The sequence below is a fragment of the Caretta caretta genome, chromosome 2 (assembly GCF_965140235.1).
Source record: "Caretta caretta isolate rCarCar2 chromosome 2, rCarCar1.hap1, whole genome shotgun sequence".
In the NCBI taxonomy this organism is placed as follows: domain Eukaryota; kingdom Metazoa; phylum Chordata; order Testudines; family Cheloniidae; genus Caretta; species Caretta caretta.
In genome coordinates, this window is record NC_134207.1 from 46,968,207 (window position 1) to 46,989,304 (window position 21,098).

The 21,098-nt window shown below is 44.3% G+C and overlaps 2 protein-coding genes and 1 long non-coding RNA gene across 6 annotated transcripts in view; 1 reads left to right on the forward strand and 2 right to left on the reverse strand.

Moving 5' to 3' along the window:
• DECR1 (2,4-dienoyl-CoA reductase 1) overlaps window positions 1-8,516 on the reverse strand; it is a 307,653-nt gene extending 299,137 nt beyond the window's left edge. Inside the window, exon 1 of the mRNA XM_075125076.1 lies at window positions 8,512-8,516. The gene's annotated coding sequence lies outside the window, so the exon portion shown is untranslated. The remainder of the gene's footprint in view (window positions 1-8,511) is intronic.
• Window positions 1-9,279, reverse strand: part of RIPK2 (receptor interacting serine/threonine kinase 2) — a 41,741-nt gene extending 32,462 nt beyond the window's left edge. For 2 of the 3 annotated variants that reach the window (XM_048841154.2, XM_048841153.2), the window contains exons 1-2: window positions 8,199-8,504; window positions 2,678-2,831 (exon numbers count right to left, since the gene is read on the reverse strand). In XM_048841154.2, the coding sequence (XP_048697111.1) occupies window positions 2,678-2,831; window positions 8,199-8,377 (333 nt within the window). In that variant the 5' untranslated portion in view covers window positions 8,378-8,504. Of the gene's footprint in view, window positions 1-2,677; window positions 2,832-8,198; window positions 8,505-9,170 lie in introns of those variants that run through there. The other variant, XM_075125075.1, reaches the window with a different exon arrangement.
• Window positions 9,252-17,887, forward strand: LOC142070979 (uncharacterized). 2 transcript variants are annotated; one of them, XR_012666933.1, is made up of 3 exons: window positions 9,252-9,352; window positions 9,580-9,637; window positions 12,669-17,887. It is a non-coding gene; the product is annotated as an uncharacterized LOC142070979 (long non-coding RNA). The 2 variants fall into 2 exon arrangements; XR_012666934.1 differs by having other exon boundaries at window positions 16,815-17,887.
• Window positions 17,888-21,098: the final 3,211 nt, after the last annotated feature.

The following is a 21,098-nucleotide window of genomic DNA, read 5'->3' on the forward strand; positions in this document are numbered from 1 at the left end:
CAAGCTACTCTGGGCCTGTGCAGCACTAATGAGGTACCCCTGTTCCTCCTAGAGGAGAAGGAGCTTATTTGGGGAAGCATACCATAGGAAGGGGCGGTGACCAGGAAGAGGCTATGAATAACTGAGGCAGGCCGGGTGAGGAACAGACAGCCACAGAACACACTGCTTCCAGAGCAGCCCCAGCTGACAGCCAAGTAACTCACTCCAGAAAGAAGGAAGGGGGATGTAAACCCTATGTAGGCGCAATAAACTTTCAGAAACTGAGCCTGTAAAGACCTATCCAGGGACGGTCTGAGAGGCTGACCACTGTTTCAGCCAGACCCTCCTCTAACAAGGGGCAGGGAGAAAGAAGAACCAGCCCTCTGCCAGGGAGCAATTACTCCCAGAAAACTCCCCTAAGTGCATCCACTGGGGGAAGTAGAGAGAGTAAACGAAGGACAGTGGGACCTGGAGGAGGAGGGAAAATGTGTCTAGGGAGTGCTACCCCTCCTATATGTGGACACTATATAAGCCTAGAAAAGTGATCCAAATAACAGAACTTGACAGATATAAACTAGATATACTAGGTCTAAGGGAAATGAGTTAGGCAACATTAGGACAAATATCTTTTGTCAATTGAACACATCTTATTACATTCTGAGCTACCAAATGCCAGTGACATACACAGAGATGGCAAAGGTTTTATATTATCAAAAGAAGGCAACCAAAAGCATGACAGAATGGGCACAAGTTCTGGAAAGGATGATAACAGTACTATTTACACCAAAGTTCCAGAAAGTGTCCATTATTCAATGTTTTGTGCTCCAACAAATCAAGCTAGCCAAGAGGAAAAAGAAAATTTCTACTTGTGGCTACAGAAAATAATACATAATATCCCAAGAAGAGATGTCCTCCTCGTAAAGGCAAGCATAATATCCCCATTTTACAAATGGGAAAACAGAGGAACGCACAGACAAAATGACATGTCCAAGGTCACCCAGCAGGCCACTGGCAGTTGCAAAAAGAGAATCAAGGTCCTCTAAGTCCCAATCGAATGCCCTGTCCACCAGACAATACTGCCTCCCAGTGATGCTAGATTACACTAAAACTAAACACAAACACTATCTTTTAAAAATGTTATGACTGAATTTCTCAGCTTTTGTGGGTATGTTTCACAAACTGAATATGAAAGTTCAGTCCTTCATTTTAAAAAAGCACAACTGCGTGCCTGTTTTAGTTTTGCAATTTCTGACTTATCAGTTTGAGTCATAATCTTCTTTTAAAAGACTATTCACAGTAAAAAGAAAATGAATGCAAATTATTCACATGAATGAATTACTCCTGTCAAAAAATTAATTAAATTCCACACTGAAAAATTAAACTCTGCGCACAATATTTTAAAATTCTGGGTATTTTATTTTGTCAAAACACCACAATATAACTACACCGGTTTCAATTATTTTGGTAATTTATGTCAAAATACCTCTCAGGAAGCATGTCTGTAACAATGCAGACAACAACAACAAAATTTAGGAAATGTTTTTTTTTACAAGTAGATTCCTTACTAGGCATATAAAAGCAGAACTTTGAGTAATTCATTTAAACTAGACTACAGAAACGTATTTCCCACATCCCTCTGAAGCAGTGCAAAGGGTTGACAAAGAAGTCAGGGGTAATGGAGGAGCTGAGAGAGTGGGAAAGAGCCTGGGAGTGAACCTGGAAGGTTGTTGGGTGTGGTGGTAGAAGTGTTGTTTTTTTGCGGGGGAGGGATTGTTAGGAGCCTCCCCCGTGCAGACCCTGGCTGACCCCTAGCCTCTCCCAATCAGTCAGGCACATCTGCCCGTCCCTGTACGTCCCCTACATCCTGTCCCCATGTGGCCATGAAAATCCCCATGCCTCATCCTCATGTGGCCCTGCAGCCTCCCTCCCATTCATTCCCTGGCTCAAAGCTATCACTATACTAGCTCCTGAGCCTGTGTCCCAGTCTGTTTCCTACCCCGCCCCATTAGCCCTTCTGAACCCCAGTCTGTGACCTCCAGCAACCCTGTGTGCCGTGCTCTGTCCTGCCCGTGCCTCCTGGCGTCGCGGTAAAGAACTGCCCTCACCTGCCAGCCGATTGCCCTGCCTTCTGGTGCCGTAGCAGCGCCTGGTGGGCAAAAGGCATAACTGCAGAGCCTCTCCGGCAGAATCTATATTCTGCGGAGATAAAAAATCTGATGGGGGAGGGAGGGGAGAGAGACGAGGGCATGAATTCTGCACATGCGCAGTGGCGCAGGATTCCCCTAGGAGTAATGAATAAACGCATGCATGCACAGTAAAGACCAAAGATTCTGAAACCAGTACAGAAATGAGTTCAACTATTTGAGCTCTCATTGAGTTTCTAATTATTTGCAAATCACAGCTGACTGAATGGTGAGTTAAAAACATTTCCCTGTAATTTCTCTAAAGCCCCAAATACTGCAACGGTCTTAATGGGGGTAGGTTGCTGCTCCCAGACAAGGCCCCACTGACTTCAAAGAGGCTCTTCAAAGATATAGCAGTCTGCCTGAGCAGAGTAAATTGCAGGCTAGGGTCCAATACTTTTTTCCATTAAAAAAATGGTTACTACTTGATTTCCTCATGCACGCAAAACAGACCATTTAACGGCAACAACTAGAAGTGACAAACAAAAGGCTTTAGAAAAACACTATATACTTACCCCATGTAAAAGTTGGTTTAATGATCCATTTGTCATGTATTCAGTCACTATTCCCAGAAACTCAGGCTCATTGCAAATTCCCAAAATTGGTAGAATGTAACTGAACCTGGCTTTGTGTAAAATCTCTGCTTCTTTTAAGAGATTGGTTCTTTCACTACAAGAAAAAAAAAATAAATGACTAAATCAGTGCTAAGAAGCCTGCAATTATGATTTAGTTCATTTAAATATATTATGTTTACTTTTAAGGTAAGAAAAGAAACACAGATGAAAGGTGCACTGAATTAGCTTCACAAAATTAAGATCTCACTATACGAAAACATTGACAACACTAAAATTTATTTTTTACTGGACTGTTGTATACAATTATCACGAAATGCTTCACAACAGATTACTTACTATATATAGATGCAAACACATGTAAACCACACAGGTTACGTTTTACTACACAGTAGCATTGATAGATATGCCACAACAGGAATTCAATTTTTCAGCAAGAATAATTGGGCCTTGCTGTGGCAGGTTGTTTTTCTGGTATTTATACTCTTGGGCATATTACTAGAATACTTGAAACATGGGTAATATAATGGGTGCCATTAACATTTCCAAATTTATCACTCTAGTGACAATTAGTATCTCCTTGTATTTTTGGTATATTGTGGTACCACCATAACTACAAATGGGAATTTTCAATTATATCCACTCCTTGTTTAGTGTAAAGTGGGGAATTTCCATATCCATCTCATGAGCCAGAGCTAATGGCATTCAAAAGGTTTCTAGCGTCTTTGACTGAGCAGACACCAGTGCACCCTAGGAAAATACAAGTTAAGATAAATACATCCAGTGAAAATATAATTATCCAAAGAGGGGAAAAGAGAAATGGCTCAAATTAACTATTTTTGATTATCAAGAAAAGTCTTCCAATCTTGCTTATCAAATAAAAAAATATCACTCAAGACTGGTTATGGCCCTGAAAGACATCAAAAGCAACACCCCGCACAGGAGACACTTTTCAGCTGTACGTGAAGATACGTTTTTAGGCTGGAGATATACTGTCTGTGCTGTTTGGAAGAGGCATTACAGTTTAATATTGGTTTTTAATTCCAGGGAACAATATTAAGAAAACTAAGTTTCTTGCCTTCAAGATTGCAGGGAAAAGCTTGATAATGTGATCTGAGTGGACCTACATTTTTTAAAAAAAAAGAGGTAGAGGGTAAAAAACCCAAAATATGGGAGGAGGTTGTTTTCAATATCATAATATTTAAAACAAATCAATTTTTGGAGGCTGATTTCTTTAAAAAAGTATTAAAATATTAAAAAACCTGTGGCAACACTGACTGAGACATAACTTATACCAACGTAAACTGTAGTGTTTACATAGCTAGAGCAATGAAAAGAAACTAAACCCAGACTCTAGGTCAATGGGGTTCTGCACAAGCGCAAGGATCTTCCCATGATATCTGACTGCAGGATCTGGAACCCTAAAGCAATGGTTCTCAACCAGGGGTAAGTGTATTGCTGGGCATATGCAGAGATCTTCCAGGGGATACATCAACTCATCTAGATATTTGCCTAGTTTTACAACAGGCTACATAAAAAGTACTAGCAAAGTCAGTAGAAATGAAAATTTCATACAGATAATGACTTGTTTATACTCCTCTATATACTATATTCTGAAATGTAAGTAAAATATTTACATTCTAATTCATTTATTTTATAATTATATGGTAAAAATGAGAAAGTAAGCAATTTTTCAGTAATAGTGTGATAGGACACTTTTGTATTTTTATGTCTAATCTTGAAAGCAACTAGTTTAAGTGTGGTGAAATTTGGGAGTATGCAAGACAAATCAGACTCCTGAAAGGGGTACAGTAGTCTGGAAAGGTTGAGAGAACTAAAGGATAAGAGCCCATTAGGTTCGGGGATGGGGGTGGGGAGAAGGGAGTGTTTTGGAAACTAAGATTAGTTTATTTTATTTTATTACAGAGAAGGTTAGACTCTATAGGCCTGTGAGACAAAATAGGGTCTTTAGAAAAGAAGTGTAGCCATCAGACCTTGAAGTCAAATAGGTATAGAGAAGGAGGAGTTGTTCCTGATGTTGCAAGAAGGCAGGATCTTGCTACTAGACACTACAGAAAATGAAAATTAAAAAGCAGTTTGAAGTATGGGGAAAAATCTGGAAAATCCATAAATGACTAAATCTGAGAGCGATATGAGTAGGGGTTTACCCAGCCTAACTCCATAAGGAATATTCATGCCTTACTGCACTCTGATGTAAACAGGAAATCAGTGTAAATTTCTAGAGGGAGGAAGTGATGTGTACTTGTTTCTAGGAAAGTTGACAGGATGAGACAGCTCATTCTGGATGATCTGGAATTGAAGAAGACATTAAAAAGAAGAGAATTGTAGTGGTCAGGTAGAAAGGATGAAGACATGAATAAGAGTCTGCCACAAAATTGGTTGAGAATCTGATGCTTCATGGCGGTAAGTTTTCCAAGGCAACAATAAAACATATTTACACCTGGTGGATGAGAAGCAAAAGACACTAAACAACTTGTCCTTATATTTTAAAATTTACCATATTACTTAGCAGCATTTGGAGTTCCCTTCTTTGCTAAATTTTATCTAATTTCAGCAGAAGGATTTCTCATCTTTTTGAAAGCCTTACATTTACTCTTGCGGATGCCAAGACTAACACCAGTAAACACCTTCTCTTGGCAGCCACTACTCTTCAGTAGCTGAAATAGGAAAAACTCAAAGATCAATATTTTGAATTTGGCAATTCAATTTTAAAAAATAATAAACCAACTGGCTTTTTTGCCATATCTTGGTCAAAGTTCTGTTGTCAAAGACAATGATCATTACTCCGATCAACTTCTGATTAAGAGAGCTACCCTGAAATATTTGGGGTTGTCACCCTTTGGAATTTGTTTTCCAGTGCTAAAAATCACAACTTCATCGTATGTGAAAACACTATCTTAAAAGTTCATGAGGATATACTGTCAGCCTATGAATGCATCTGGAACACAGGGGAGGTTGATATACAAATGAAAATGTATTTGATGACCTCCTATTAGCAAGTAACTGTGTCATCATTGGTGATCTTCCAGAAAACACAATCCTAACCACTGTGGATGTAGAAGCTCTCTACACCAACATTCCACACAAAGATGGACTACAAGCCGTCAGGAACAGTATCCCCAATAATGTCACAGCAAACCTGGTGGCTGAACTTTGTCCTCACCCACAACTATTTCAGATTTGGGAACAATTTATACCTTCAAGTCAGCGGCACTGCTCTGGGTACCTGCATGGCCCCAGAGTATGCCAACATTTTTATGGCTGACTTAGAACAACACTTCCTCAGCTCTCGTCCCCTAGTGCCCCTACTCTACTTGCACTACATTGATTACATCTTCATCATCTGGACCCATGAGAAGGAGGCCCTTGAGGAATTCCACCAGGATTTCAACAATTTCCAGCCCACCATCAACCTCAGCCTTGACCAGTCCACACAAGAGATCCACTTCCTGGACACTACAGGGCAAATAAGCGATGGTCACATAAACACCATCCGACACTGGAAACCTACTAACTGCTATACTTACCTACATGCCTCCAGCTTTCATCCAGACCACATCGTATGATCCATTGTCTACAGCCAAGCTCTAAGATACAACTACATTTGCTCCAATCCCTCAGACAGAGACAAACACCTACAGGATCTCTATCAAGCGTTCTTAAAACTATAATACCCACCTGCTGAAGTGAAGAAACAGATTGACAGAGCCAGAAGGGTACCCGGAAGTCATCTACTACAGGACAGGCCCAACAGAGAAAGTAACAGAATGCCATTAGCTGTCACCTACAGTCCCCAACCAAAACCTCTCCAGCGCATCATCAAGGATCTACAATCTATCCTGAAGGACGATCCCTCACTCTCAGAGACCTTGGGAGACAGGCCAGTCCTTGCTTACAGACAGCCCCCCAACCTGAAGCAAATACTCACCAGCAACCACACACCACATAACAAAAACACTAACCCAGGAACCAATCCCTGCAACAAACCCCATTGCCAACTCTGTCCACATATCTATTCAAGGGACACCACAATAGGACCTAACCACATCAGCCACACCATCAGGAGCACGTTCACCTGCACATCTACCAATGTGCCAGCAATGCCCCTGTGCCATGTACATTGGCCAAACGGTCTCTACGCAAAAGAATAAATGGACACAAATGAGACATCAAGAATTGTAATGTTCAAAAACCGGTAGGAGAACACTTCAATCTCTCTGGACACGCAATAACAGACTTAAAAGTGGCAATTCTTCAACAAAAAAACTTCAAAAACAGACTCCAATGAGAAACTGCAGAGCTGGAGTTAATTTGCAAACTGGACACCATCAAATTTGGCCTGAATAAAGGCTGGGAGTGGATGGGTCACTACAAAAAGTAATTTTCCCACTGCTGATACTCACACCTTCTCGTCAACTTCTGGAAATGGGCCACCTTGATTGCATTGGCCTCGTTAGCACTACAAAAGTAATTTTACCTCCCTTGGTATTCACCCCTTCTTGTCAACTATTGAGAATAGGCCACTTCCACCTTAATTGAATTGGCTTGTTAGCACTGACCCCCCACTTGGTAAGGCAACTCCCATCTTTTCATGTGCTATCATATATGTTCTTCTTTCTGTATTTTTCACTCCATGCATCTGATGAAGTGGGTGTTAGCCCACAGAAGCTTATGCCCAAATAAATGTGTTAGGCTCTAAGGTGCCACAAGGATTCCTTGTTATTTTTGCTGATGTAGACTAACACAGCTATCACTCTGAAACCTCAAATCACAAACTCCACCAATAAATTCAATACAGCCAGCATACTCACTTCTGATTAAACCAGACTGTAATCGATTTGGGGCAGGGCTTTCTTTGCTTGTCACTGTGTGTTTGACAGTGCTTGGAACAATGGGGAAGATGTAGGCCTCCATGTGCTACTTCTCTGTACATGGTAATTATTAAGAAAAAGTGGAGGGCTGAAAGAAGCTGGGGTTCTGTAGGTCAGACTGGGCACACTGGCAGGATCATCTGCTTGCACTATACACCCTCCATCTCACCCTGATCCTTGCTCTGGACCTCACTGGGGCCGAAAAAGCGCTCATCACCTAACAGACCTGGGCCCTCGAAGAGTAGCCACTAGCTCCCATTGCCCTTCACAGGGAACCTGGGCAACAAGCCAGACCTTTGAAGTGGGCCAAAGCCACCGAAAGATTAAGGTAGGATCAGCTGCCAGGGGCGAGTCTGCGAGCGGCACCTGCTGGTACCCCATGGGCACCCCGAGCCCGGGAGAAGGATCAGGAGGGCCATGGGTGCAGGGGGACTGGCAGCCCCAGCGAAGCTCCCTGGACCAGACTGGGGGGGAGGGGATCCCTGTGGGGGGCGGGAAGGCCCCGTTCCGGGGGCTGAAGAGTCAGGAGCAAAACTCCCCTGGAGCCGGCCCGGCCCGCGCCCCCCAGTTACCTGTCTAGCAGCGGCCCCTGCAGGCACTTGACGGCCACCGGGACCCTCCAGTCGGCGTGTCGCGCTGAGGACACGGTGCCGTAGGCGCCCCGGCTGAGGAAGCGCAGGTCGGGCAGCTTGCTGGAGGGGATGGTGGGCAGCGCGCAGTTAATGCTGCTGGACAAGCCGCCGCTGCTCATGCTGGCGCTCTGGGAGGCCGCCCGAGGGACTCGCAGGAAGCCGGGTTCCGCGTTGGCTGGCTCCGGCCTCTCCCTGCCCCCACGCACCGGCGAAGGGCGGGGGGACGTGTCCAGAGCGCCCCCCGGCCGGCCTCGCCGCTCCCCCCCACCCCAGCCCCGCGTCACCTGCCTCGTCAGGGGGTCCCCCTAAAAACCCTGTCTAGGGACCGCCTCCCTGCAGCCGCCAGGACCTCCCCCCCCCAGCTCCTTAACCCCCCCTCCAGCCACCGGGACCTCCCCCAGCCCCTTGAACCGCCCTTCCAGCCACGTGGACCTCCCCCCAGCCCCCCCTCCAGCCACGTGGACCCCCCACACCCCCCTAAGCCCCCCCTCCAGCCGCCGGGATCTCCCCACAGCCCGCTAAACCCCCGTCCAGCGACAAAGCGCGGCTGCGGTTTCAGCTCCTTCCCGGCTCCGGGCTTAGCCGCCAGAGGCTAGGACTCGTCCCCCCGCTTCCCCGTCTCCGGGCGCTTGGTCTTGCAGCCAAAAGAGCGCCCCGGAAGCATCATCGCACGCGGCGGCGGACGGGCCTCCCGCCCCGCTCCGCTCCCCTCGGGGAGCCTCCTACCAGCCTGGGGTGAGGGAGGGGGGCAGGCGCGCACACCCGAGCCTCAAAGATCAAAAGTAAGGAGAGCCCAACTCCTGCCAAGAGCGCCGCGCCCAGCCTAGCCGCCTCCTCCAGGGAGCCGCACGCACAGGCAGCCTCCAATCTCAGCTGCTCCTGGCGGACGTGGAGGCGTCAGACCTCACCCACCTCTTCCGGGAAATCGCGGCTTGTAATCAGGAAAGTCCGAAGCAGAGCGGTGCGTGAAACCCCGGCGGGCTGGGGCTGGGAGCGGTGGCTTGCGGGAGGGGAGAAAGAGGGGAGCAGTGTCCGCAGAGTGTTCACTGGTGCTGTCTCTGCTTTCCCACGTCCTTTCTCGGAGTACAAGCGAGGTGAGTATTGCAGCTCGAGTGCGTCATTATAGTAGCAACACTTTGGTAACTGTCATAAGTCTCAGTGGCAAGGGTGTTACTGTCTTGTAACTAGTTTTGATCACGTGTAAATGCCAAGCAAGGGAGGAGTGCGCTGTTTGGAAGGAAACATTAAAATAAAGCTTTTAAAGACTTCGCATTTCTTTCTCTATAAACGCAGTTCATAATTTGCCGTTTTTCCTTGACAGATTTTTTTTTTGTTACCCTTGTTGCCTTGCAAGTGGGCTTTAGAACATGAAAAATCGGGTAAGTGCTTACTTTCAAAGTGACTTTAGAGGTGATGCGTTTGGGAAGAGTCACTGAACCCAGGAACCAGGAGCGTGAACTCTTCCTTGTAACGTTCAGCTACTTTCTGCATGTTGAGCTGCTGCAAACATCAAGCTCACTAACCTTATTAGGGGCATGGCTACACTTGCAGGTGTAGAGTGCTTTGAGTTAAACCAGCCTTCATAGAGAGCAGTAGGGAAGGCGCTGCAGTCTGTCCATACTGCCAGCTGCAAGTTCACTGGCTTGGCCACATTAGCAGCTCTTGCAAGGGCTACAGAAAACAGTGCATTGTGGTAGCTATCCCTGCATGCAAGTGGCTGCAACCTGCTTTTCAAATGGGAGGTGGGGATGGGGTGGAGTGTGACAGGGAGTGTGTTGTGTGTATGTGGGGGGAGAGAGAGTGGGTTTTGGGGGGGCTGAGAGCATGTCAGCATGCTATCTTGTAAGTTCAGACAGCAGCAGACTCCCTCTCCCCCCCCTCTCTCACACACATAGCATTCCACACTAATGGTTGCTTTGTCTCAGAGCAGATAAGCATGCCAGCTGTCAGAAATGGAGGTTTCAAAGGGCATATCTGCATTCTTACAGCGATTCCAAAACCATGACAAGAGTGGCCACTTGATTTAAGGGGATTATGGGACGTTTCCAGAGGCTGATCAGAGTGCAGTAATGCAACACCCCGTTCACACTGACGCCTGGGTGTTTCAGCCAAGGCGCACGAAGCGTTAATCTTCTCACCGAGGTGGAGTACCAGGAGCGCTCTAGCCACGGAGTCAGAGTGCTCATGTGTCTTGCCAGTGTGGATGGGTAGTGAGCTAGAGCGCCCGGGACTGCTGTAATGCACTTTAACTTGCAAGTGTAGCCAAGCCCTAAGTAACATGTGCTGAGTTTCCTAATACTAAAAGTTCTTCCCTTTGCCCCCTTCAGTTGCGCAGGTATGGTAATGGGTGTGGTATAAGAACATCAACAGAATAGAATCTTCATTTCTACTATGTAAATAGTGAGAAATGAATTCAGTAATTGAAAGCTGTGGGTTGTTGGCTTTTTCTGAATCTCACTTCCACTTATATTTTTCTCTCTGACATAAAGTACCAGGGTAGATAGACCAGATTAAAATGATATTTGCCAATATGGCATCTCTTGTATTATTTAGATTTTTGTTTCTTAGGGATTTTTCTCTGTACTGCTATTTTAAAAGTAGCAATTAGTTAACTCCCAGTGGCCCCAACTCTGCAAAAATTTATTTACCTGATTCTCTTTATACAGATGCTTAACTTGACTCCTGTGTACATCATTGTAGGATCAGGACCAGTATTTGCATATTTACCAGATATAGTTCTTCTATTGTGATGAAGAAGTTTAAAGTTTAAAATATAATTTTTCAAACAAAATTGACAGACACTCAGTTAAGTCATGATCATAGGCCTATCTGTCACATGTTGAAACTGAAGGCTATATGCAACACCATCTGGAGAATATGGCACTAGCCTACTATTTACTTCATTTCTCCTGTTGTGGTTTTATTTCCATTAAAGGACCATTATATTTCAATTTCATTTTAAAAAGATCCTTACATAGTGTTGCCAGGTATCCAGTTTTTACCAGAACACCCAGTCAAAAAGGGACCCTGGAGGCTCCAGTCAGCAGCGCTGACCGGGCCGTTAAAAGTCCAGTTGGCAGCGCAGTGGGGCTGGCAGGCTCCCTGACTGGCTCTGCACAGCTCCCAGGAAGTGGCTGGCATGTCTGTCTGGGTCCTAGGCAGAGCCAGGGGCTGTGTGTGCTGCCCCCACCCTGAATGCCAGCTGGGAACCACGGCCAATGGTAGCTACGGGGATGGTGCCTGTGGGTGGGGGCAGCATGCGGAGACCCCTGGCTGCCTCTCTGCCTAGGAGCTGGAGGGACATTTCGCCACTTCCTGGGAGCCGTCTGAGGTCAGTGCTCCCTGGAGCCTGCACCCCGAACCCCTTTCTGTGCCCCAACCCCCTGTCCCAGCTTGGCACCCCTTCTGCACCTAAACTCCAGGAGCCTGCACCCCCAACCCCCTTCCTCAGCCTGGAGCCCCCTCCTGCACCCCAAGTCCCTCATTCTTGGCCCCACCCAGCACCGACACCCGCAGACAGAGGTCTCACCCTCGCAACCTCCTGCCCCAGCCTGCAGTGCCCTCCCACACTCTGAACCCTTCAGCCCCTCTTGCACCCCAAACCCTTCATCCCTGGCCCCAACTCAGAGCTCTCACTCCATCACATGCCTGAACCCTGTGACCCAGCCCAGTGAAAGTGAGTGAAGGTGGGGGAGAGCAAGCGATGGGACGGGGGGCGGGGGTATGGAGTGAGCAAGGGCAGGGCCTTGGAGAATAGACAGGGCCTCGGGGAAGGGGTGGGGTAGAGGGAGGGGCAAGGGTGTTTGGTTTTCTGCAGTTAGAAAGTTGGCAACCCTATCCCTAAAACTTCAAGAAGCTGGGAAGTTGAGGTAAAGGAAGAGGAGAGAGATTCTAAGTGTCCTCCTATGAAAAGTGGTTTCGAATAAATAGATGACAAAAAGTGCTGTTTTTAATATCTGCTCAATATTTTTCAACTCCCCCCACCGCCCTGGTCCTCTGTTGATCTATTGGATTATTTGTATCTCCTTGTTGTGTTTCTGTGCCCCAAGAAGCTTGGCTGCCCTTTCAGCTACAGTTTGTAATAAACGCTTTCATTTTCTATTAAAGGAAGTAAATTTGGAATATTTAATAATCCCTACTATAGTCTTTAAAACAGAAAGTGAGCTAAAAGGGGCTGTAGAGCTACAAACTGCTACTGAAAAGGCAGTGTGTCACTTTGGAGGAAGAGAATCAGTTTAAAAACTATTGCTTTCTTTTCTAGTCCGACAGCCTCAGCTACCTCTCTTCCCTCCCTCCTTCCGGTCTTGTCTATACTACAGAGTTTTGTTGACTAATGTTATGTCAACACTCAAGAAGTGCTGTAATAAAAATCGGTATTTCATGTTCACACTATGCTTCCTCTGTTGGCAGAGCCCATTCACATTTGGAGCACTAACATTGACAGTGTGAGCAGTGTACTGTGGGTACCTATCCCACAGTCCAGCTCAACACCTACTGCCGCTAGATCTTGTAGGAAGGCGGAGCAGATTGCGACACATCTTGGGACTGGGTTCAAAGTCCCATGAGGCATTATTTTCTATCCCAGGATTCCACGGGCTTCCGGCTTTCTTTTGTGGCATTTTTCAATTGCCCTTGTTTGCTGGGCACCCTGGCATCTCTGTGTGAAGGGATGGATCCCTCACTGCTCTCCCATGCTCTGATTATTGTCATTAACACATCATGGATGGCAGTTCAGTTAATTATAAAGTTTCTAACTGAACAGGACTCCCAGTTGCCTGACCTCCTATGATATGGATAGAAGGAACTTTAGATTTCCTTTGATATTCAAGGAACAGCTGCATAAGGTGGACCATCACTTTTGGACTCAGGAAACAAGCACTGAGTGGTGGGATTGTATTGTCATGCAGGTCTGGGATGAAGAGTAGTGGCTACAGAACTTCCGGATGTGGAAAGCCACCTTTCAGGAACTGTGTGCAGAGCTCACCCCAGCAGTGCAGTGCAAGGACACCAAAATGAGAACTGCCCTATCAGTAGAGAAGCGCATGGTGATCACAGTGTGGAAGTTGGCAACTCCAGACTACTACCAGTCGGTTGTGAATCACTTTGGAGTTGGGAAGTCAACTGTTGGGTCTGCGTTAATGCAAGTGTGCAGGGCCATTAATCACATCCTGCTATGAAAGACCATGACTCTGGGAAATGTGCGTGAAATAGTGGACAGCTTTGCAGAAATGGGTTTCCATAACTGCAGCAGGGTGATAGATGGCACACACATTCCAATTTTGGCATCAGACCACTTTGTGACAGAGTACATCAATAGGAAGGGGGTACTTCTTCATGGTGTTGCAGGCACTTGTGGATCACCATGGATGTTTCACTGACATCAACGTGTGGTGGTCCTGGATGAGTCATGATGCATGCATCTTCAGTAACTCCAGCCTGTACAGAAAGCTGCAAGTGGGGATTTTCTTTCCAGTCCAGAAGATTACAGTGGGGATTGTTGAAATGCCCATAGTGATCCTGGGAGACCCAGCTTACTCCTTTATAGCCATGGCTCATGAAACCTTACATGGGAAACCTTGATACCAGTAAGGAGCGGTTCAACAACAGGCTGAGTAGATGTCGGATGACTATGGAATATGCCTTTGGCAGATTAAAGGTGCGCTGGCGATGCTTTTATGGCAGGCTAGGCCTCAATAAGGATAATATTCCTATAGTCATAGCCGTGTGTTGTACATTGCATAATATTTGTAAAGCTAAGGGTTTGCTCAGGGGTGGAATGCTGAGGCAGACTGCCTGGCTGCTGATTTTGAGCAGCCAAATATCTGGGTTATCAGAGGGGCACAGAGGGGGGCAATTTGAATCAGAGAGGCTTTGAGGCAACACTTTGAAAATGAGAACCAGTAGTGTATATCCCTGCGCTTGGTACTGCAGTGTTATATTACTTCTAGTTATCCTAGAAAGCAATTGTATGTTTTGGGGCCTTAAATTCCAGTAAACAAATGATTAAACTGCCTGTGTGTGTCTTGATAGTGCCTGCTATCTCAATTTGTAGGAAACAGATAAAGATTAAAAGCAAAGTTTTTGCATGATAAGTAAAGAAAAAGAAAACACACAAACATGGTTGGTGGGAAAGGAGGTACCAGGGAAGGGCAGACTTCAGAGCTGTGTGTAGGTCCAGCTATCGTTTTGAAAGTTGTCCGAGGGGTGGAGTGAATGGGAAACTGAGAAGTTCCTAAAAGTGGAAAGGAATGTATGGGAGGAGGTTGGGGACAGGCACGGAAAACAGTTCTGAATGTGCTGCAGGGGAGGGTGGGCAGGCATGTATCTGCAACATTATTAAGGACTTCAGCATTTGCGTTTTCTCCATGACTTTAATCATCTGCACAGTAGCATCCTTAATGAACTCCTGATTTTCTTTTCTGTCCTGCCTTTCAGCTTCCCTCCACTCTCTGTGTTCCCTTTTCTCTGCATTGGAGCACTGCAGTACCTCCTGAACAGGTTGTCTTTGCTCCATCTTGGGTGCTTTCTATCTGGCGGAGACCCTCCGCCAGTGTGTAGGGGGTGCCCCAAAGGCCACATCTGCATAAACACAACAAACAATACACAGAAGCATGATTGTTAAGTTCGCTCACAGCATTGAAACATTTCAGTAAAATATAGCTCTGGTAACATAACAAATCACTTTCTCACTGACCTTTGGCAAGCACAAATCTTGGTGAACACCCCAAGCATGGTGCGAGTTGGCTGGGGTGGGGGCGCTCTACCTGGGGAATAGCACTCTGGAAGGGTCATGGTGCAGCCAACTATGGACAAAATTCTAAATCTCCCACACTTTTCCACAGGTGGGGGTCATTGTAGCAGATATCTCAATGCTGTGGGAAGCAAGGGTTATCTACTACATGCTTGTGGCTTCCGCTCTGGTCCGTATGTTGCTTGCCTCTTTGCTGCTTTGGTCCCTGCACAAGTGATTGCTGAGTGGCATGGGAAAGTTTCCTATGATGAAAGAAGGAATAAAGCAGCTCTGCCCAGCAACCTTCGGCAGAGGATTGCCAAGTACCTCCAAGAAAGTTTTCTACAGCTCTTGGCATGCATCAACACTCTGTTTCGCTGTGCTGATTAGCTGCACAGGGAAATGTCCAACACACAGAAACACAGCAAGCCTTGTATATTTCTATACCCTGAACCCACCTCTGCAATACACAAAGCAAAGCCACTTTCCTGGTGTCTCCTCTCCTGCTTCTTGCTTGCTGGAGAGCAACTGCTGAGACTGGCTAGTCTCTTCTGGAGTGCTGAACAGTTCCTGGCTGTCTTCCCCACTGGGTGATCCCGCCATGGGCTCCAAATCATTGTCTAACTCCAACTCTTCATCAACAACTTTGTCCTCTGGGTTAGGTCTTCTTTCTGCAGCCACCTCCAGGCCCGCCGAAATATCCATGGGATTTTTAGTGGTGGAGGTGGGGTCGCTGCTGAGGATAGCATCCAGCTCCTTATAAAACTGGCAGGTCTTCGGTGCCGCACCAGAGCCACAGTTTGCCTCCCTCACTTTCTCGTACCCCAGTCTCAGCTTCTTTATCTTCACTCTGTACCGCACTGTGTCCCAGTCATACCCCTTTTTGCACAAATCTCGAGAAATCTGCCTGTAGATATAGAAATTCCTATGGCTGAAGTGCAGCTGGGACTGCACAGCCTCCTGTCCCCAAATACTGAGCAGAGCCAACAGCTCCACAGTGGTCCAAGTGAGAGTGTTTGGTGGGTGAGGCTGCCATGGTCACCTGGGAAGATGTGATGAGACCTCTCCATGCCAAGCAAACAGGAAATGGAATTTCAAAAATTCCTGGGGCTTTAAAGCGGGAGGGGCAGATGGTTGTTTACCTGGCTGCAGGGCAGCAGAGTTCAAACTGCTGACCAGAGAGGTCAGGATGGGCATTGTGGGACGCCTTCTGGGGGCCAATTAAAGTGATAAAATCAAGCACAAAGTCTACACTGGCACTTTGTCAACAAAACTTTTGTGCAAAAAGTCTTATGTTTCTCATCGAGGTGGTTTTATTTTGTCACCAAAACAGGGCATTTTTTATGCCCAAAGTCACATTGTAGTGTATATGCATCCACTGTTTTGTCGACAAAACTCTATAGTGTAGATAAGGCCTCTCAGTCTGTACTATCTTTCTTCCGCGTTAACACTTACTTTACTTAACAGATAAACGGGTTTCTTTGTTCTTTAGTAATGCCCCAGCAGTGCACCATTGGGACTTACAAAGATGTAACCGATTAAAAAAGGCTCAACTTGCCAATCAGAATTTGGTTTGAGCAAGTCAACTTTCACTGATGCTCATGCTCCTAAACCCCTTAGGTGCTTTTTTCAGTCATACTATATTAACTTAATGATCTAGAAAGAATTAACTACTCTATATTTCATGAGAGAGAATCTAGAAGTAGATGGGGACATTGGAGTAAGACTAAAATGTCCAGATCAATTATGCTGGACCTGTGGTTCTTATGAATGCAACTCTTCAAAGCTGTACATATAATTTTTCAGTACATTCTGTGTCCCACTAGCTCTACTTCATCCTGAACAAAGCAAGTAAACTGGTGTTTGCAAGACTTCATGCAAGTTAATCAAAAAGTGGAGTGCTAAGCAAATGGACAATGTGAATAAGGGAAATGCCTAGCCTTCTTTCATAAATGGAACCTATGGCCAAGAGAGAATAAGGAGTGTGATTATGCCTTCTGTCCATCCCTTTACTTCCAGCAGCCAGTGGAGGTCGGAAGATAAGATGAGGATGCTAAATTTTCAGATACTGACATTGCATCTATACTTGATGATAAATTGCAATAAAATTATACTATACACTGTTGCAACCTTGTGATGCATGACAGTTATTTGCAGCTCTCTGTTTAGATGCCATATTAGATCTATCTCTGTTCACTCTGTGCATTTGCCACCTGCAACCTCTCTGTTCTTGAGTTTCAGAGGGTTCACTTCCCGTGTTTCAATACTATATTGTACATAGTAACCTGTAGAAGTAATAGAGTAATTCTGAGCTTCCCCTAATTTCAGCTTTCACTTTCATCTGTTGTTTAAGAACACTTTGGTTTTCCCAGAAGGATGCAATCTGCCATGAGGTGTGCATGTTTTTGCATATACAATTCTTCTTATTTGCATGTTTTCATCCTGCGCCCTGACCCAAAAACCTCTCCTTCAAATTTTTTTCAGGGTCAGACTCCATGCTTTCAGCTGCTCCCTCTGGCTGTTCGCGTTTCTGTCTGGTCCTCTGTGTTCTGCCTTCTCTCTCACACACAAACAAACAATACTCAGCCAGGGCAGATTCACATATTCCTTTTGTTTCTAGGTGGGCAATTATCCTTACAGTTATGTTAATTGAAGGGCGTGTTTATGCATCAGTGTTAACTCTACCCATAACAAGGTTTCACCTGGCTCATAATATGTAAAAGAGTAATATTTTAATAATGAAAATATACAGTGGGAACTATTAAAAATGTGCCTTTACTACACTGCAGTATTTACTGTTATGCTGGTATTTGTTATACTTGTTATACTTAGAATGGGAACTATTTCAAATACTGTGATAAATTTAACCACGCTAAGTGGTAAATGTACAGTTTTAATGGCACCCATTATAACTGTTCATAAATCTTCAAAAGTGATATTTATAATTTGTGGTGGAGTCCATACAAAAAAGTATATTATATATCTTGGTATTTTTTGTATTGATATTTCTGTGTTATGTAAAATGTAAACTTGCAAAACGATAGAGATTAAAGGTAGCAAAAGAGCATTACATTTTAAAACAAACAAACAAAAAAGAAACAGTAGAGTAGCAGAAAAATATTCTTCACAATGGCTCAGCACTTACTGTACAATAGCACTATGGTCTGAAGTCTGTTAATATTATAGATTATTTTCACAGTTTGTAAGGCTGTGTAAAACATGCTGCATACCTGTTTTGTTAACCAGAGATGAAATCTTGGCCAAGTTGAAGCCAATGAGAGTTTTATCCTGGGTGTCAAACTCCCATTGACTTCAAAGGAGCCAGGATTTTACTCCAGAAGTACAGTAAATTACACTTAGAGCCTGATCCAAAATCCACTGAAGTCAATGATAGCCTTCCCAACTCCTGCCTGTTGGGTGTGAGCAGAATTTGCCCCACTTTGGTAACAATAAATAAAAGGAAAACAAATGGGTGATAGGAAGCAGTAGCCAGTTGCTGCTGACTACAATTTTTTTTTTTTTTTTAAGAATGACAATTCGGGCTTGAACCAAACAGCACTTCCGCTTGTTAAAATATAAGACGGAAGGAAAGCAGTTTTTCCATTTGATTCAAGTTCTGTGGCAGTAGCTATGTATTTTATTTGATGAACTGAAACCAACAGTTCAATTCATATTTAAATGTATTTTAAAAAGAGAAAAAAAAAGTTTTGTAATGTAGTGGGAATTCCCCAGGCAGGAGTGAGTAATGTCTGGTTACACAGGGAAAATTTAGAAGAATCTGCAACTGATTGTGGAAAATCCTATCCTTCTTTGGTATTTTATTTGGCATCATACCAAGTAATTTGAAAGGCTTTGGGTTTCACATCACTGTAAATTTAAGATGTGTGGCATTAACTGCTGCTGGAAAACAAAGTGATAGTTTTGCATCCAAGAAGTTACGGAATGCTGCAAACTGAATTTTTAAAATATTTTGTTTCAAGACACCATTAATGCTGACACCTATTTTTGCAAAGTCTAAGCAGCAAAGATTGAGGATATGTTCTGGGTGGACTGTGATATTAAAGGACATTGTCAGTTTTGTGAGAGTCACCATTCAAAATAATAGGTGAAATCCTGGACTCATCAAAATCAATGAGTTTTGCTATTAGCATCAATGGAGCCAGGATTTCACATTATGCAGGAATGTGGCACACTGCTAAATTTTGACTGCAGTTATGCTCATGGAACCCATTCAAATTCAGCAGAATTGCACAGTGTATATCAGGACAGAATTGGGCCCATAGGCTGTGTCGACCCGAGTATTGTTCCTCAAAATTTTCTAGCACTGCACTACTTGTGATAAAAATAGAGGGAGCACCAGCATAGACAGTCCCATGTGTTACCCACCATCCTGTATGCTGCTGCTCAAAGAGGTCTAGACTGTCTGATGATGTCAGCAACTACCGTCAGCCTGTCTACGCTGGTGCTCCCACCATTGCTATCACTGGCTGCACAGGTGACAGGGCAACAATGGGAAATTAGAAGAAAAATGCAAGTGCAGAGAAAGCAATAGTGTCTTGGGCAAGTTGAGCAGAAACAAACTTTGAGCAAGGACCTAATCTTGTGAGGAGATGAGTGTCCTCAAATATCATATTACAAGATAGGGCTCAGAGCATAAGGGGTGGATGGGGGGAAGTGTTGACAAATGTATTTGAGTGGAGTGGACAAGATAAGTTGCTAAGTTTGTATTTAAATATTGTACTTATAAATAGTGGTAAATACTGGTCTTATATTGAAAGATTATGGCATATTAAATAATACATTGTGTTATTTTTTTTCAATTATGTATCTGTATAATTTAAGGCACAAAAGGGGAAAAACCCTGAATTATACACACACCTGTATATTTTTGTATATACCAGTAAACTTAATTGCATATAGCTAATACAGGATATTACAGCCTTTCGTAACAATCCTCCAATCAAACAAATCACTGCTATCCAAACATTTATGATGACTATGTTGTCTGTCTTTCCTAATAGTAATTGCAACAAGATCTGAAAGACTGGTATGCCACATCACAACATCTGTTAATGTTGGGGCTTTTTAAAATCCTCCTTCTTTTGATCATCAATTGAGAATTCCATTGATATTCATTTGTTCTTTCCTCATTCATTATCTGTCTCAAACATTTCACATGTGAAAAACACTTAGCTTTTAAGGCCCCCAGATTTACTTAAATTCTCTTTGATTGTTTTTACTGTAAGAAGGATCATTGAGCTATAGTAGGTGCAAAACCACCTGCAGCAAAAAGTAAATACTAGATTCAGTGGTGATCAGTAACAACTGATTTTCTTACTAAGCTGACTAGAAATGATTCTGCTCTTTGGAATTTTAAAGGCTGAAGAACACCTGCAAAATTGGGTATTCCTGTCCAAAACTTCGCATGCAAGAATCCATACTTCTGTCATTTTGTTCAACAGCAGCAGTGCAGCCTTTGTTTTCAAACTTGGGTCACACTGTACGGGAATATACCTTATGAGTGGATAGTAGGCATTAGACTTCCCAAGTCAATGGCTCTAATCAGAAGTGCAAAGTAACCAGCCTGGATTACAAGAGCTAGTGAGTGCTTGAGGTGATAGCTAGTCAAATTCCCATCCCTGGGGTAACTTGGTGCCTATGTGATATTGCTAATAAGAAATTTTGCTTTCTTAGTTAAAACTTATTTGTGTTTCAAGGAACTGGAATTTCCTAATTTTAGGAAACTGCTTTCAGACATCAAAGTGAGGAGTTAAAGTTGCAGAAGGTCTTAAAGCTGCAAGCAAGCAACTTGTTAGATGTTTGATCTCATACAAACTTCCTCTGGAAATATTTCAATACTTAAAATAAAAGCTTAGCTTTCCCTACCCCTCATTTCAGTAGGATCTGACCGTCGCCTGATTATTTCTGATGTAAGGGAACATGCACATGCTTTTAGCCCAGCAGCATGAGACTTGGTCCCCAATCCTTGGATTATGTTGAATTATGCTGAGTGCAAAAACTGAACAAGGACAAAAGTGGCTTTATGTCCACTCTCTGATCCTGGGCCTGGCCTCAAGCACAAGTTAGAGCAGCCCAGCTTTATAAATGTC